This window comes from Zonotrichia leucophrys, chromosome 2 (assembly GCF_028769735.1).
Source record: "Zonotrichia leucophrys gambelii isolate GWCS_2022_RI chromosome 2, RI_Zleu_2.0, whole genome shotgun sequence".
NCBI classification, from domain to species: domain Eukaryota; kingdom Metazoa; phylum Chordata; class Aves; order Passeriformes; family Passerellidae; genus Zonotrichia; species Zonotrichia leucophrys.
Window position 1 is genome coordinate 91,132,543 of NC_088171.1, and position 14,813 is coordinate 91,147,355.

The window sequence follows — 14,813 nt, forward strand, 5'->3', positions numbered from 1 at the left end:
TTTGAGAATGCTGTATGCTTTTGTAACAAATATGGAACTTTGGTCCAGGAAGTTAGCTGAGGTAGGTATGAAAGCCCTCGGGAGAGAGGGAAAAGATGAATAGGAGAGCTCCCCCCGGTTCTATTGAGGCGCAACAGCAATAGCTGAGTTCAAATTACAGAACTGCAGTATTCCCACATTTCTCATTTGCAGAGGAAAAACATTATGCATGTACATGCAGTACTAAAATTACTATGCCTAGATTACCAGGTTTTTTTGGGTTTTTTTAATCCACTGTTCACTGATATTTTAAGGAATAGACAAAGCCTGATTAGACCAGTCCCAGTCAGCACTGACAGGAATTGCATGGCTCCAGGATTTGCAAGGGTGGCTGGAGACAAAAAACAGGGCAGGACCTTCTCAGTGATGTCTCAAAAAGTATTAAGAAGATGAATATGCAGGAAAATACATACAGGAAGTGAGTTGCTGGCTTAAGGGGCTCCATAATATATTTTGTGTAGCATCAAACCATCTCCCAGAGGACTTGCAGCAGATGCAATTTATTTGTTGGTGCTAATGGAAAATCAGTTTTCTGAGTTTCTTGACTTTATCTGTGGTCTGAAGATACTTAACTTGCAACTGTAGAAAAAGTGGTCAAGGGAGTCATACTAGTACAGATGCTTAAATATGAAATTAATTAATTAGATACTCTGTGATAAGCAAATATAAATATATAAAGAAAAAAATTGTTAATTGTGCATACGCTGTGAGAAGACTTAGTAATAACTGAGAAATTGGAAGCGATCATTAGAGGGAAGATACTTGACAGTGTTTTTACAGAAATATGGTTGAAGGATTCACATGATTGAAGCACTGAAATGACTGGGTAACATGCCAAGAAGAAAGTGACATTTGATTTTCGAGTTAAGAGAACAGGTTTTACAATTCTTGTGAACTGATATTTTAGCCAACAAGGAATAAACAGAGGGTGTCTGATGCGGACCACCAAATGAGAATATAATGCCTTTTTGCCTAACAGATAAAGGATGTGTGCTGCTTCAGAGGATTTCATCCTAGGGAATGCACTTTACCAATCTGATGGTAGCAAAACCTTCTGGGGATTTCTAAGGGGAAGAAAAGGCAGCTGGGCCAGTGGCTGTGTCTGACACAATATTTAATAAGCAGTTTGGTGCAATTCTCCTTCAGGCCTTCTTTTATTTAAAATGAGCTGTTACCTGGGCATCTGTTATGCATAAACACAGTACAGTACCTAAGAAAAGAAATTTCTCTTCGCTGAGAACTGGAAAGAAGCAGGCTTTACAAGATATAACTGTAGCAGAGAATCATGTGCTGTACAACTGTAGCAGAAAACATATGTGGACAACGTGAAACTTTCAATCAGTTTGCAAAGTAAATACTTAGGTGCGAGAAATAAAGGTTTTTGTGAAATCAAAAGTTGGCCTCAATGTGTGTATTACACTACGATTTTTAATTACATTATTTTCTTGCAATACATGCCCTGGTTTTGAGGGAGGAGTGAGGGGTGCTTGGGGTTTTTTGTTTGTTTTTATTGGGGATTTTTTGTTGTTTTTTACAAAAGGTGGAGAAACTGTCATTTTCATGCCTCACTGACACACAGGAAGAATTTTGAGAGGCTTATTTTAACTAATCCTTATTGTTCAATATATGGCCTTACTTGCATCCCCAGAACAAATCCCTAGACTGAAAAATAAAAATTATTTTCTTAGTGTGAGTTGTTTCCTTTTTTTTGTTTTTTTTTTTTTGTTGGTTGGTTGGTTGGTTGTTTTTATAGAACTTGAATGTTACAGTTTCTTGGTGTTTCCCAAATACTTATTAATCTGTCTTCACAGTACTGCCACGGAGGAAGAGCACCCTGTTTTACTGTCAGGGAGTGCAGCAAGAAACAGATTAAGGTCAGAAGCACCACATTGTTAAATACTGTAATTTGAAGTGCAGCCTTGCTTGGTTTAAATATCCAGCCACACTCCAGACCTCTGCAGACCTCTCCTGGATGCATTTCTTTGGCCTTCCCTGTGCACTGCAGGGACACCAGTGTCAGCTGGTCTCTGCCTCCCACATGAGGGCAAGCCTTGAACTTCACTCTGACTGGAACTGTCCAGTGACTCTTTCTGGCCTGTGCTGGGAAAGCAAGGAGATGCATTTCAATCTTCAGCTGACAAAGGGACATTTGCTGCTGCAGCAGTAGCAAAGAAGGATGTCAGGTAGTTGCTAATAATGTCCAAGATTCTAATTCTGTTGCAACACACAACCTGGCCTCAAGCTTTCTTTCAGAAAACTGAGTTCTCAAAACCGTAGAAATTGCTTCCAAAAAAAACCCCAGATCTTGGAAAGATGATGACAGTCCAGAGACAATGTGAGTGTGTGTGCTAATAAACTGCCAATGTTGTAAAAGGATCACCAAGTTGATCCAAGTAGCTGTAGTTCTGGTAGCCAAGTACTGGTGAAAATCACAGAATGATACAGTATACAAGCAGTGAAGAAAGATTTTTCTGTGGAACTAATTTTGACAGACAAACTTGCATAGCAAGCTGAGAATGGCAAAACATCATTTAGAATATGATATTCTGGTTAAAAATAGCATTACACAAAATCAATATGGCACCTATTCCTGCTGGCATCCTAGGAATGTTCTTGGTGTTATGATAATCAATTTTCTGGAAGAAAATGAATTGCTGGAAAGTTTGCAGGTGACAAACTGCTGGACAAGTCACTTGTACAAACAAAGGTCATGGTTTGATTTATTCCAGTGCAAGACCGAGCACACAGAAGTAAGGAGGTAGGTGATGCTTTTAGGCAGGAGTGGGGAGGGGTAAGAGCTGGATGCCCCTCTGGCTCTGATCCAGGGTGTTTTCCAGATGCCTTCTGCCCCACCTGGGTCACCAGAAACTGGAGTCTTGTGAAGGCTGACCTAGAACAGAGCCTAGACAGAGTTAAAGAATAAAGAAGGTATTTATTAAAAGGCTTCAGCCGATACACCTTGGGCAGTACAAGAGTCTGGCCAGGGCTACACCCAAGATGAACCCAAAATGGTCACAAAATAGATGACTGGTCATGAAGTCTCTCACTTTTATAAGTTCTGGTCCATTATCTTATTTGAGTTAATTGTCCTATTACAGCTTTATATTATGAAGACCCATCCTTCTTGTTTTTCTCTCTTCAGTCCACTGTTTATGCTCTTGGGCCTGAAATTTGGACCATTTGTCCTCGGTCCCCAGCTAGAGAAGGAATTGTTTTATCTCCTACTCTGTGAAGAGAGCTTACCAGCCCCTAATATGAAGCTCAGAACTACACACTAAGCAGTACAGAATTTGAAAAATATAAAAGCTATAACCCGAGGCATCAAAAACATGGCGTAGATGATTTCATAAAGAGACGTCCCCACAAGGACAACACTCTGTCTGGTCTGCCTGTAGGGATTAGGTTTCTCAACCTGCCAACCTGCCCAGCCTATGGAACTGGCTGGTACTGAGGGAGGCTGCAGCTTATGGCCCAGTGCAGGCATGTCACAGAAGGGCCAGTTCAACATCATGTGGAAAAAGGAGAGGTGCATTGGAAGTGCCTCCAGGAATGATTCTTGAGGTGAGGGAAAGCTGGCCTTATTATTTTACACAAGCAAAATGTGATTAATCTTAGCCCCTGTGTGAGGGAGAAGATCACTGATACTGCGTCCCCTTAAGCTAATAAAGGTATGATGAGACCTGGGAAGCTGGAATAAGACAAATTGATATGGAATATGAAATGCACCTTTCAGCAAACTAATTAATAATTGAAATGATTTATCAAGAGATGTGATGGATTCTTCATTACTGATGCCTTAAAGTCAACACTGCTGGACGTCATTCTGAATGAAGGGCTGTAATGCAACAAATGTTATGAAATTACTGATTGAGGGCTTTTACCCCAAGGTCAGATCTTACAGTCTTAGAATGTATTAATCCATGAAAATTCTTTCCAGTTTATTGCAGACATGCTGCCATTGCTGTGCAATATAAATTAGATGTATTAGGTTGATCTTCAAAGGTTTGCTCGGAGTGACCTCAGGAAATTTATGAATATGTATAAAAAGTGGGGTGCCTAAGGCAGGGTTAAGAAAAGTTTTGCATTTTGCCTGTATGGGATCTCTGTTTCACCAGAGATGAAACAGATCAGCCAACTGCTGCTCTGGGACTCTGCAGACTGGATCTGGGTGGGCAGTGTGAACGTGTTCCCTGGGGTGAGGGGACAGCCTGGGAGCAACGCAAAAAGCCTTGGGCTGTCCATGGGCCACAGAGATGTGGAGGCAATTATTTGGGAGAACAGGCTATTCATAGGGTTGCGACAGCCCTCGGGGAAGCTCAGAGTCCTGCCGCAGCCTTAATATTTTTCTTTCTTCTATTCTTTTTTTTTTTTTTTTGGTAACCCGAGGGCTGTCAGGCTCCCCAAAACCTCCAATTCTGCGGGAAAAAGAAACCGGTTTAAAAAAACAAACAAACAAACAAACAAACAAAAAAAAACCAAGAAAAAAACCCCCAGAATTAAAAAACCCGAAACCCCACGACTTGAGCTGTAGGAGAGGCGCCGCTGCTGCTGCGTGCCGCAGAGCTGCCGTGGCCCGGACTGGCTGCGCGTGTGCGTGTGCGGGGCGCCGAGCCCGAGTGGGAGCGTGTCTGCGTGCCGCGTGTGAGGGCGGGAGCGTGCGCGGAGCCCGCCCGCGCCGGGCAGCGCTGCCGCGGGCGCCGCGCGTGTGCCAGCGGGTCGCGCGTGGGCACAGCCCGCGGGCCGCGGCTGCCGCCGGCCTCCCCTGCCCGCCCATGGGCAGCGGCCGCCGCTCGCACCTCCCCGCGCCCGCCCTGGCAGCTCCACCTGGAGAAGGTGCCCGACCCGCCGGCAGCCAGCGCTGATGCCGTGAAGAGGGAGCTCGGTCCGGCCCCCGCCGCCGCGGCACACTTTGCTGTGCCCCCGGCCGCGCATCCCGCCCGGCGGCGCTGCCCGAGCCGGAGGAAGGGCGCAGGCGGCACTCCGCGCCCGCGGCGGGGGCTGCCCCGGCTCCCGCGGAATGCGGCACTAGCACCCCCGCCCCGGCTCCGCTCCGCTCCCCTCCTCCGCCTCCCCGGCTCCAGGGGGGGGCTTTTTCCTCATCGGCGTTTTCTGCCGGAGCATCCCTTTTTTTTTCCCCTTTTCACCCTTTTGGAGGAGGAGGAGGGGGAAGGAAGGAAGTGTTCAATGAGGGCTGCTCGGCTCCCCCCCCCGCGCCTGAGAGGTGCTGTCCCTCCCTGAGCGGAGAGGGGGGAGAGCTGCCGGGGAGGCAGAGGCAGGTCCCGCTCCCTTGCTGTGCCGCGGGGAGAGCGGAGGAGGGTGGTGGGGAGAGTGTCTGTGTGTGCGTGGTGGTGGTGGTTATTTATTTATTTATTGCTCCTGGTGGTTGCAGCTGGCAGACCTGGGAAGGAGTAGGCGCCATTGCCAGAAGGATTATTGCCAGGGGAGGGGAGGGGGGGGAAGAGAGAGGAGACCCCGAGGCTCCCGAGGAAGCGGAGAGAGGCAGATCTTTCCCTCCCGCCTTGGCTTCTGCCGCCGGGGGATGCGCCCAGACTGAGAGGGGCTCGGCTCTCTTCCGCCGCTCAGCCCGTTCCTCCACCCTCAGTCCTCCTCCTCCTCCCCATCCAGCAGCATGCATCCCTCTTCGCGGAGACCGGCCGCTGCCACCTCCAGCCCTGCCATGCTTCTGCTGCTCCTGTGCCTGGGCTGGGCGCCGCCGGGCTGGGGCTGGTCTCGGGGCAGCTCCCGGGGGGCGGCCGGGCTGCGCCCCAACGCCACCACGCCGATCTCCATCATGGGCTTGATGCCGGTCAACCAGTCCGAGGAGGAGAGCAGGATCACCCAGGGAGTGCTACCCGCCGTGTATCTGGCCATGGATCAGATCCGCAACGAGTCCCTGCTCAGCCCCTATTACCTGGACCTGCTGGTCTACGACACGGAGGTAGGGACAGCCGAGGGCCCCAGCCCCGGGCGCAGGGGGAGGCGCCGCCGCCCAGTCCCGGGGCGCTGCGGGTGCAGGGGCGCAAGGGCAGCGCGGACGCCCGGGCCGGGCTGCGGCTGTCGGCGGGGCCGTGCGCGCCGCCTCCGAGCCGCCTTGCCCGCCCGGCCCCGCAGGCTGCCGGCAGATGTGCGGGCACCGGCGGCGGACGGGGGGGGACGCGGGGCCGGCGGGCCGTATCCTGCCCGCCCGGTGTTACCAGCAGCGGCTGCCCCGGCAGCTGGGGCTCGCCCCGCCGCGCCAGGAGCGCCCCTGTCCGGGAGCCGCCTGCAGCGCGGGGGTGGGCCCGGACGGTGCCCGGGTGATGGGGGGTTCTGGTGGCTGTGGCCGGGATCCGCTGCCCTTGGCACGCACGTACACCGGTGGGAGGAAAGCTGCCTCGCCCAGCGGAGCCGCGGCCGCATCCCGGTGCCAGCCGCCACCCGCTCAGCAACAGATGCACTCCGGGCGCTCCGCTCCCCCGCGCCGCCAACGGGCTCACGCTGCCAGCCCGGCTTATCCCATGCGGCGGCGGGACGCGAAGGGCAGCGATCGCAGCCGTAGCTTGAGAAGGAGGAGGAGGAGGAGGAGGGGAGGCTATGTCAGGGGCTCGCTGAGATGCCCCCCGTGCCTGCCCCCGGAGGGAGCGGCTGGGCGCTCGCCCGGGGGTGCGCGGCGGGGCGCGGAGGCGCTCGCTTCTCGGGAAGAAGTAAATTTGCAGTGCCCGTCCCCGCGGAGCGCTGCCAGCGCGGCGGGATGCCTGCCCCCGTTCCGGAGCGCTGCCAGCGGCCGGTTCAGGGCTGGGAGAGCGGGGAGCCCGGCTGAGCGAGGGAACACACTCCCTTTACCTGGGAGAGGGAGCAGGGAGCGAGGCGAGGGCTTTGTCGAGCTGGTTGCCACTACCAGCCGCCCACAACTGCCTTAGGTTTTTGTCACAACTTCAGTACCTGTGTGCTTGCGGAGGATACGCGCGGCTCCGGTACCGGGGCTCCCCTGAAGATGGCAGTCGCTTCTTGTGCAATGCTGGCGCCGGGGTTGGCTTCCAAGACAACCCCCGGTAAAGCAAGTGACTGCTGAAAATCTTGCCGGCTGTAATTTAAGGAAGCCCCCGTCTGCTCCCTTTGGGTTCTCAGGGTCCGGGGGGAACAAGCTGAGAGCAGCAATGACAGGCTGTACTGCTTCGTGACAGTGTTTGCGTCCCTGAAATGACTACCGAAGGCCTCTCCTTCCAGGGTGGCTGCTTTTTATTGACATACATTTGTCATAGTGTGTTTTTTTAAAGATATCTCTGAGCAGAAATGCATGGAGGGCAATACTGCTGAAGATGTCACTTAGGAAGGAGCAGGCTGCCATCCTGTTGTGTTGTGTGAACAAGACTAGATACTGACAGGGAGTACAGGCGAGATCAACCTAGAGTAGCTGCTTGTTTCCTTAAAAAAATGAATCTTAGGGAACTCTGCAATTGTAATGAAAAGAATTATGGGGATTTTCTGAATGGCATTACCTGTCTCATAAAGTGAGATGCATGTCAGGAAAAAATCACAGGTCTCCTAATCCTGTTTTCATTATGTTATTCTACATTAGTTTTTCCCTTGGATAGAATTATTACAAAATATGCATAGGAATTAGAGGAGCCTAGGCAGGATGTCCCTTCTTCATACAGTAATATTTTAATCAATCAGGTGCTGCGCTTTATTGCAGTCAAAATATTGTCGCGTTCTTCATAGAGATTTTGGGTTCTAGACTAGGGGGTTATCATAAACATATTCAGGAAAAACATTACCGTGTGTATTCTGGAATGAGTATCAGTTTCTTAAAAATTGCGTTTTTACTGCTTGCACTCCAGGGGCATAAGAAATCAGGGTCATGTTGCCAGCTTGCTGTGTTGCTTTGGATGCTTTTAAGCAATTAATAAATGGATGGTTACGGGATGCTAAGTCAGGTGAACGTATGTGTTTGGAGTACAGTTGGGTCATTACTGTGTGCTTAATAGTGACAAGTAAATAAGTTAGTGTCCACAAGGAGTGCTAGATTGACTGCACCCAAACGGAATGGACGAGTGGCCTGAAATAGCCATTAAATACCTAATGGCAGCACAAACTTTTCCCCTCAGTTCGGGCATTACCTTTTTTACTTCAGTGCACTTAGAGTAAGCAGGAAGGTAGCTGGCTCATCATGCCCACTTGATTCTCAGCCTATTTTCTGAGGCTGCCAATAAATAAGATATGCCTGAAGGGGCCTGGATCCTTATCATTGCATAATCAGAGGCCAGGGAGTAGCTCTCCCTCTCAGGGCTTCACAGGTGGTGCTTGTGACATTGTTGGCTCTTGAAAGAGAGAATGTAGAGCCTTGAACACATGGGATTTTTTAATAGCTTGAGAAATAATTGCAGTATATTTATAATGCTTAGGAAATGTATGGCAGTGATTTAGTAACTCATGTATTCTCCCTTGTGTCTCTCCAAAATCCCTCATTGTTGCAGTCTGATCCTTGTATTGCAATTTTCTGTAATGGTTTAACTAAGTGCTTGTGAAAAACAATAATGAAAATAAACAGACTAGATTGTTTTTTTATTTTTTATTATGCATTCAGGTTCGTTCTGTCAGGATTGAACTGAATATTCTATCTGGCTTGATAGTTCTGGTTTGGATAAGGAAGCATCATAATGCCTTTACTTTCTGACCAGCCATCTGAAGAACTGCAGTGTGCCTTCTAAGGTCAATTGTTGTTTGTCAGCACTTGAACTCGTTAACCTCTGAGGACATGAGCAGCAGCTCTAGTGTTTTTCAAAGCATTTAAATTGAATTAACCACTTAAGTATAATGTTTAGTTTATGACTCAGCTGAGATTGTGTGAATTACATCTTTGTTATGAAATATGACCGCAGGTTACATCACATACAAAAATGCAGAGGCTTCTGTTCTGGGTATTTTTGATTTTTAAGTGTGCTCGGAGTGTGATCCTGATCCAGTCTATTTTGGTACTTCATGGGCATGTCTTTATCTATTTGGGCATTCCTATGCAGACTCAGCCAATAAAATGAAGCTCAAGTGTAGGCATTTGCAGAACTCTGGTCTAAGTGACTTTACTTTGTGCTGTTCATTTCAATGAGAGTGGGAGTCTCTCTCTAGATGAGACTCTTGGGCAAAATTTCATAATTGTGTTATTTTAGAAACTCAAAAATTTATAAAGTGATCTCTAAAGAGTCTCATCCAAACCCCATTGAAATTAATGGCAGTAAATGCACCAATTCCAGCAGCCCTTGGACCAAGTCCTAGAAGTTAAGGGTGCTTGATAGCTTATGGCTTCAGATAACAACCATGATACAACATTTCTTTTCATTTTTTCCATCCCTGTGATTGTAGCTTTAGTTGGTTTAAAAAGAAAAAAAATAGTTTGCAAAATAATGAAAGAAAAACCTCTACAAGCACTAGATACAGCTGAAGATGCACATAAATCAAGAACAATTATTCCAAAGTAAGCACCCTAACATACATCTGTTGAAGGAAAAAAGCAGAATAACCCTAAAATAAAAGGAATTAATCATTCTAGTGGACCCTATTATAAATGTCAAAAGTATTTAATTTGCATCAGGCAAAAACTGACCATATGGTAACTGGAGGAAGAGGCATTCTGGAAGAAGGCAAGGGAAGTCAATGGAAGTTGGATATCTGTCCTTCTACATCTGGACATCTTCCCTCAGATATGCATTGGATTTTCTTATTTCTTGTAGGAGCAGTGCTGCAAGTGGTGCACAGACAGTATGAGTTGTTTTTTTTTAATCAAAACATGCATAGTCAAGAAAGCACTTGTTTCTGAAAATCAAAGTGAGTTTTGACAAGCTAAAAAAAATTTTCCTGAAGTAAGTGGGTATATTATCACAAAGAGAAAAGAATATTTGTACTGGGGAGATGAGATTATTTAATTTTCTCTAACTACAACAAGCACCTTGTGGTAAGCATCATATAGTCTCATTTTTGTGAAATAATACATTCTTATACCTTTAAATAGCGGGTTGGTATAGAGGGAGGAGCTCTGGAAAATGCACAGGATTCCACAAAATCTGAAGGAACATGTGAGCTTATTGATATTTGAGACATATTTGCCTTTTTCTATTCTGTAACTACGTAGAAAGTGCCTTTCCTAATTTATGTGACAAGAAATTACAGTTTAGGTGTAGTATGTGTAGACTTTATCTTTGTTTCCTTCTTCTTTTTTACTAAAAAAAGTGAATGTTTTCAGTAAAACTCTCAAGGCTTAAGAAGGACCATGCACCCATCTGAGTCATTCTTACCAGCTGTCCTAAGTTTTAAAGGACCCTGAGCCCCCAAATAAAGATGCCCCTTCCAGAAAATCCTATCATGAGTGGTGTCAACAGAACCCACTCATGTCTTGTTCTGCAAGTGGAAGTGGAAGTTCACTTTTGCTGAGAATGGGGAGCACATTCCAGAAACAGGAGAGCAGGTTTGTGTCAGTGGTACGGGATAAGGTGACTGTACACTGGAACTCCACAAGGTGGTTCTCGGAGAGGGACAAACAGCTGCTGGTTGCTGTCTGAAAAACTTCTCCATTACCATCACAGGGCTGAGCAGGGACACCTCTACCCCCCAAAGAAGTGCCTGTGATGTGTTGGTTAGGCCCTCTGTCTTGGGAGGCATCGATCCAAGTCGCTCCCTGGATTTGCAAGAGGAAGCACGATGTACCACAGTCAAGTGGGGTCTCTGGGGTGGGCCCTGTGATGCTTGTGAGTGCTCTGAGCACTAAATTGTCTGGAGCCTTATTTTGATTTCTGGAGTGCTCACAGTGGGACAGGTGAGGCTGTGTTGTGCTCATCTGAGGGTAACAGCTGAATACATGGGAGAAGTCAGGGTCTGAAAGGGGGTACAGTTAACAGCAGACAGAGCTGGCAGACATTTGTTCTTGTGTCATCAGGTGAGCATGTGTCTGGCACATGTTGAGGCAGTTGGGTAATTTCTTACCTTTAAATATTACTGAGTACTTGTGCTGTCTGATATTTGCAGAGAGGGAGGCATTAAAATGCACTACACTGCATGTATGGTGCCAGTCACTGTCTGCTCTGCTGGTGACACTCTGCTTGGAAGGGACATCTTTAAATAGTCACTGTCCCCTCTGACTTCCGAGTAACATGACTCCAACATAACCTCCTTTTGCTTCAGAGTTTTGTAAACTTGGAGGGAAGAATCTGAAAGTTAAGTGTTTATGTTAATTCCATGCTGGCTTCTCCGCTGATGTTAAGGTGTGGGTGGGGAGAGGAGAGAAATCATGTATTCACTGCACCCACTCCTCTGGGTGCGGATCCCAGACCTGCAGAATGTACATCCTCTAAATATCTCTGCAAAGAGATTAAAGCCAGTTTCTGGCATATGTCTTGCAATTTCTTGTATAACTTATCCTATGCATACTGCAAAACACACTCTTATGGAATCTTTAGATTCAAATGCCAAACGTGCTCCATCAGCACAGAAAAACTATTTTTTGGACTAAATCTAGGAAATAGTATTTATTTGCATTTGAAGAAAGAGTAGAAAGGCCCTGTCCTCTTACATCAGCCAGAGTTAATTACTCAAGTTTGTGGAAAGGATGGGATGTAACATCCTGGTGATAACTGTGAAGAAAATATTTGTAAGGGGAAAACAGAGAGGAAGGAGCTAGATGAGAGAGATTTAATGGTAGCATTCACTAAGAAAGTTGTTGATATGCTGTTTATATTATTTTAATTAAATACACGTAACTATTTAGAATTACACCATAGGCATGTCAAGGCTGCAAAACACCACCTTGCATTAATAATCTGAGTATGATGATACATGTGCGTATCAAGCTGTGTTCTCTGCTTTCAATTTCATTGCTTTATGGACATTTTCATGGCATAAGGCAGAAGTGTAATGCCTTTGAGCAAACTGTAGAATCTGGGAACCAAAAAAAACTCAAGTGGATACCATTGCTATGATGGAAATGAGATACTTTTCCTTAGAAGTGTTGAACCATTGCATGCAGAGGTCTGGCTCAAGGAATCAAGTGGTGAAAGTTAACAGAGGAAAACCCCCCATTATTCCTTTTGACTTGGATAATTTTTGGAGCAGCTGGGGTTAGCAGAGATGTGTGCTGAGATCAGTGAGCACAGCTATGACTCAGTCTTGTGGAGATGTCTGTTAATACACAGCAGCCCCATATATCCCAGGAAGCCTATTTCAGACTGTGGGATTCCAAACTGAGATGGTGCAGTGCACATACATCACATTTTTTCAAATTTATTTTTGTACTAGGAATCTTGGATCTAAATCAGTGACAGAGCCTCTAACTTTTCAGCAGCCAGATGCACTCTGATTTGTGGGTCTAGCTGAGCTAGAAATGAGATTTGCAGTGCCTTTGTAGTTCTTGGGCTCCCGTGTTAATGGCCCAGTGGCCTGACTCCTGAAGCGAGCTCCTTCAGCTACACCCTGAGAACAATGGAATATGTTTTCAGTCACCCTCTGTCTCCCCTTGCCATGCCACGGACACTTAGGAGATGCCTTCGTTGCTAAGCAGGGATTTCTTTACTTGCAAAGGCTTTTGCTGTGGGTAAGGTCTGCTGGATTTGGGGACTGCTTGATACTGCCTGCTGAGTGGAAATGGGGCATATTGACTGGCAAACACTTTTCTGAATTTTATTTTTTCCCCTTGTGATGGAATAGCCAAGTAATCTCATTGCTAAGTCAGTGATTGATGATCAATTTCTGTGCCATTAATTTTTCATTATCATCTGCCTTTATTTCTGATGGTTTTATCTATAGTATTTTTCAAACGAGTTTTCTCAAATGTGAAGAGGAAAGCTAACAAATTAAAGACAAATATCCACCTTCTGCCTGAAACCTATACCCACAAAGAATGAAAAATATGGGCGCTAATTCAGCAGGGATGTCCAAATTGTTGTTACTGAGGCTTCTGAGAGATGAAGGCCCAGATAATGGACTAATTGCTTTAAAGTGAGCATCAGGACTTTGAGTGATAGGATTAGAAAACTTAGGTTTCCCTCTATGGCCGTGGTACTTTCCTTAAATAATTAATGAGTTCTAAGATCAGAGGACCATTAGGATTATCCACATTTTACCATACAGACCATGTATTTCAACTTGCAGTGCTGCAAGCTAGAATATGTACTTCAGAAAACCTTTCTATCTTGTCTTAAGGATACCCTGAAATCGTTGTCCCTGGACAACTTTTTTCTGTGATTTGCTTGTTATCTCCAGCTTAATCTTTGCTGACCCTGCAGCCACTGAAGCCACGAGAGGAGCAGCTCCAATTTTTTTTCACATACACCTCCGTCCCTGCAATACCTCAGCAGCTGCAGACTCAGGACATCACCAGCAGAAGAGGGGGATCAAGGCTTTCTGACTTCTATGGCTGTCTAGGGGATCCTTCCCTTTTCTGAAGGACTCTGGTGGATTGGATCCTGATGGAATCAGAAAACTTCTTCGCTTTGTGAGACATAAAGTCACAGACGTTATGTGGAAACCTTGTATGCTTGTTTCTTTGCAAGCTGGGTCTGCCAGGTTCATGTGCTCTGTCACTGAGTAGATGGCTCTGCAGAACGTTTTTTGAATCCTTGGCTGAACTGATTTTCTTCTCCTTTACCCCCACCTTTTTTGTAAGACCCTTTTAGCCACAATCCCCATCAGAACAACTTACCGTGTCTGTCTGATTAAGTTATTTCCATAATGTCTTTTATTTTATTTATTTGAATAATCACCACCATGTATCTCTAAAAGAATCTATTTGTTGAATCTTTTATGTCCTTAAAGTAGTTATGTATTTTAATTTTCCATTTACCTAGGGTAGGCCTCAGCTTCTGCTGCAGCTTCGTTGAACTGCAGAATTATGTGAAGATTCATACACACAATAGGTGTCTAAGTAACCATTTTACATCCAAAACCTCCAGGGAGAAGTAGTAAGAGGCCCCTTTTGGGATGCTAATTAACTTCCTTTCCACTGTTTACTGCTCCTGTTTTCACAGGGATTTAAGTGTTTTTCTAGCAAAGAATAATCTCTTTCTTTCATACCTTTAACTCTATATGAAGGGACAATTTTTGACAGACACTTAATGCGGTATAAAATACAACATGCAAAAATTTTCAAGCATTGTCATTCAGATGTGCACTCGTGTTTATTTTGTCAGCACCGTGTAGGTATATTTTGGTATACACATATGGTATAAAAATATTAAGCTCTGTGTTTTTGTGGGGTCTTCCATATAACTTTAAAGTTCTGTAGAAGCACCATGGATTTTGCTTTCTATTTCCTTCTGTGAATTTGGCAAGACCGAAGTATTAATAATTTACAGGAGGTTGATCAAGAGAGAAAGCCAACTTCCTCTTTTTTCTCCCATCCACTTTTTCTAAAAATTATAAGCAGGACAAAATTCCCTGTTGTTGGTGAGAATCTAATCTGGAGGGATGTGCTAGTGGCAACAAGATTTTGTGTGATGTAGCAAAATAAATTAAGTTCCAGTAGCTGTCTGTGTATAAAGTGATACAAAAAGTTTTGCATTTTAAACTTAGTTAAGCTCCCCTCTGCTCCTCATTTTTTGCTGAGAGGCATGCTAATAGTATCAGCTCCACATCACTTTTTTCTTTGCTTTCTTTATTTTATTTTTTTTTTGTTTTAAAGGTTTCTAGTTAGGTCCCTGAACTAAAGATTTGCTTTCCAAAAAACACGGAGTGATTTGCATTTTCTGTCAACAACAGTGGGAATTGCTGAATGCTCAGCACTTTAGAAAGCCAGCCCACCTATGAAAATGCAG

At 45.8% G+C, this 14,813-nt stretch overlaps 1 protein-coding gene across 2 annotated transcripts in view; it reads left to right on the plus strand.

Annotated features, from left to right (window-relative positions):
* Positions 1-4,745: 4,745 nt before the first annotated feature.
* The window catches only part of GABBR2 (gamma-aminobutyric acid type B receptor subunit 2), a 458,014-nt gene continuing 447,946 nt past the window's right edge, over positions 4,746-14,813 (plus strand). The window contains exon 1 of one of the 2 annotated variants that reach the window (XM_064705661.1): positions 4,746-5,977. In XM_064705661.1, coding sequence (XP_064561731.1) covers positions 5,669-5,977 — 309 coding nt within the window. In that variant the 5' untranslated portion in view covers positions 4,746-5,668. The remainder of the gene's footprint in view (positions 5,978-14,813) is intronic. The other variant, XM_064705659.1, reaches the window with a different exon arrangement.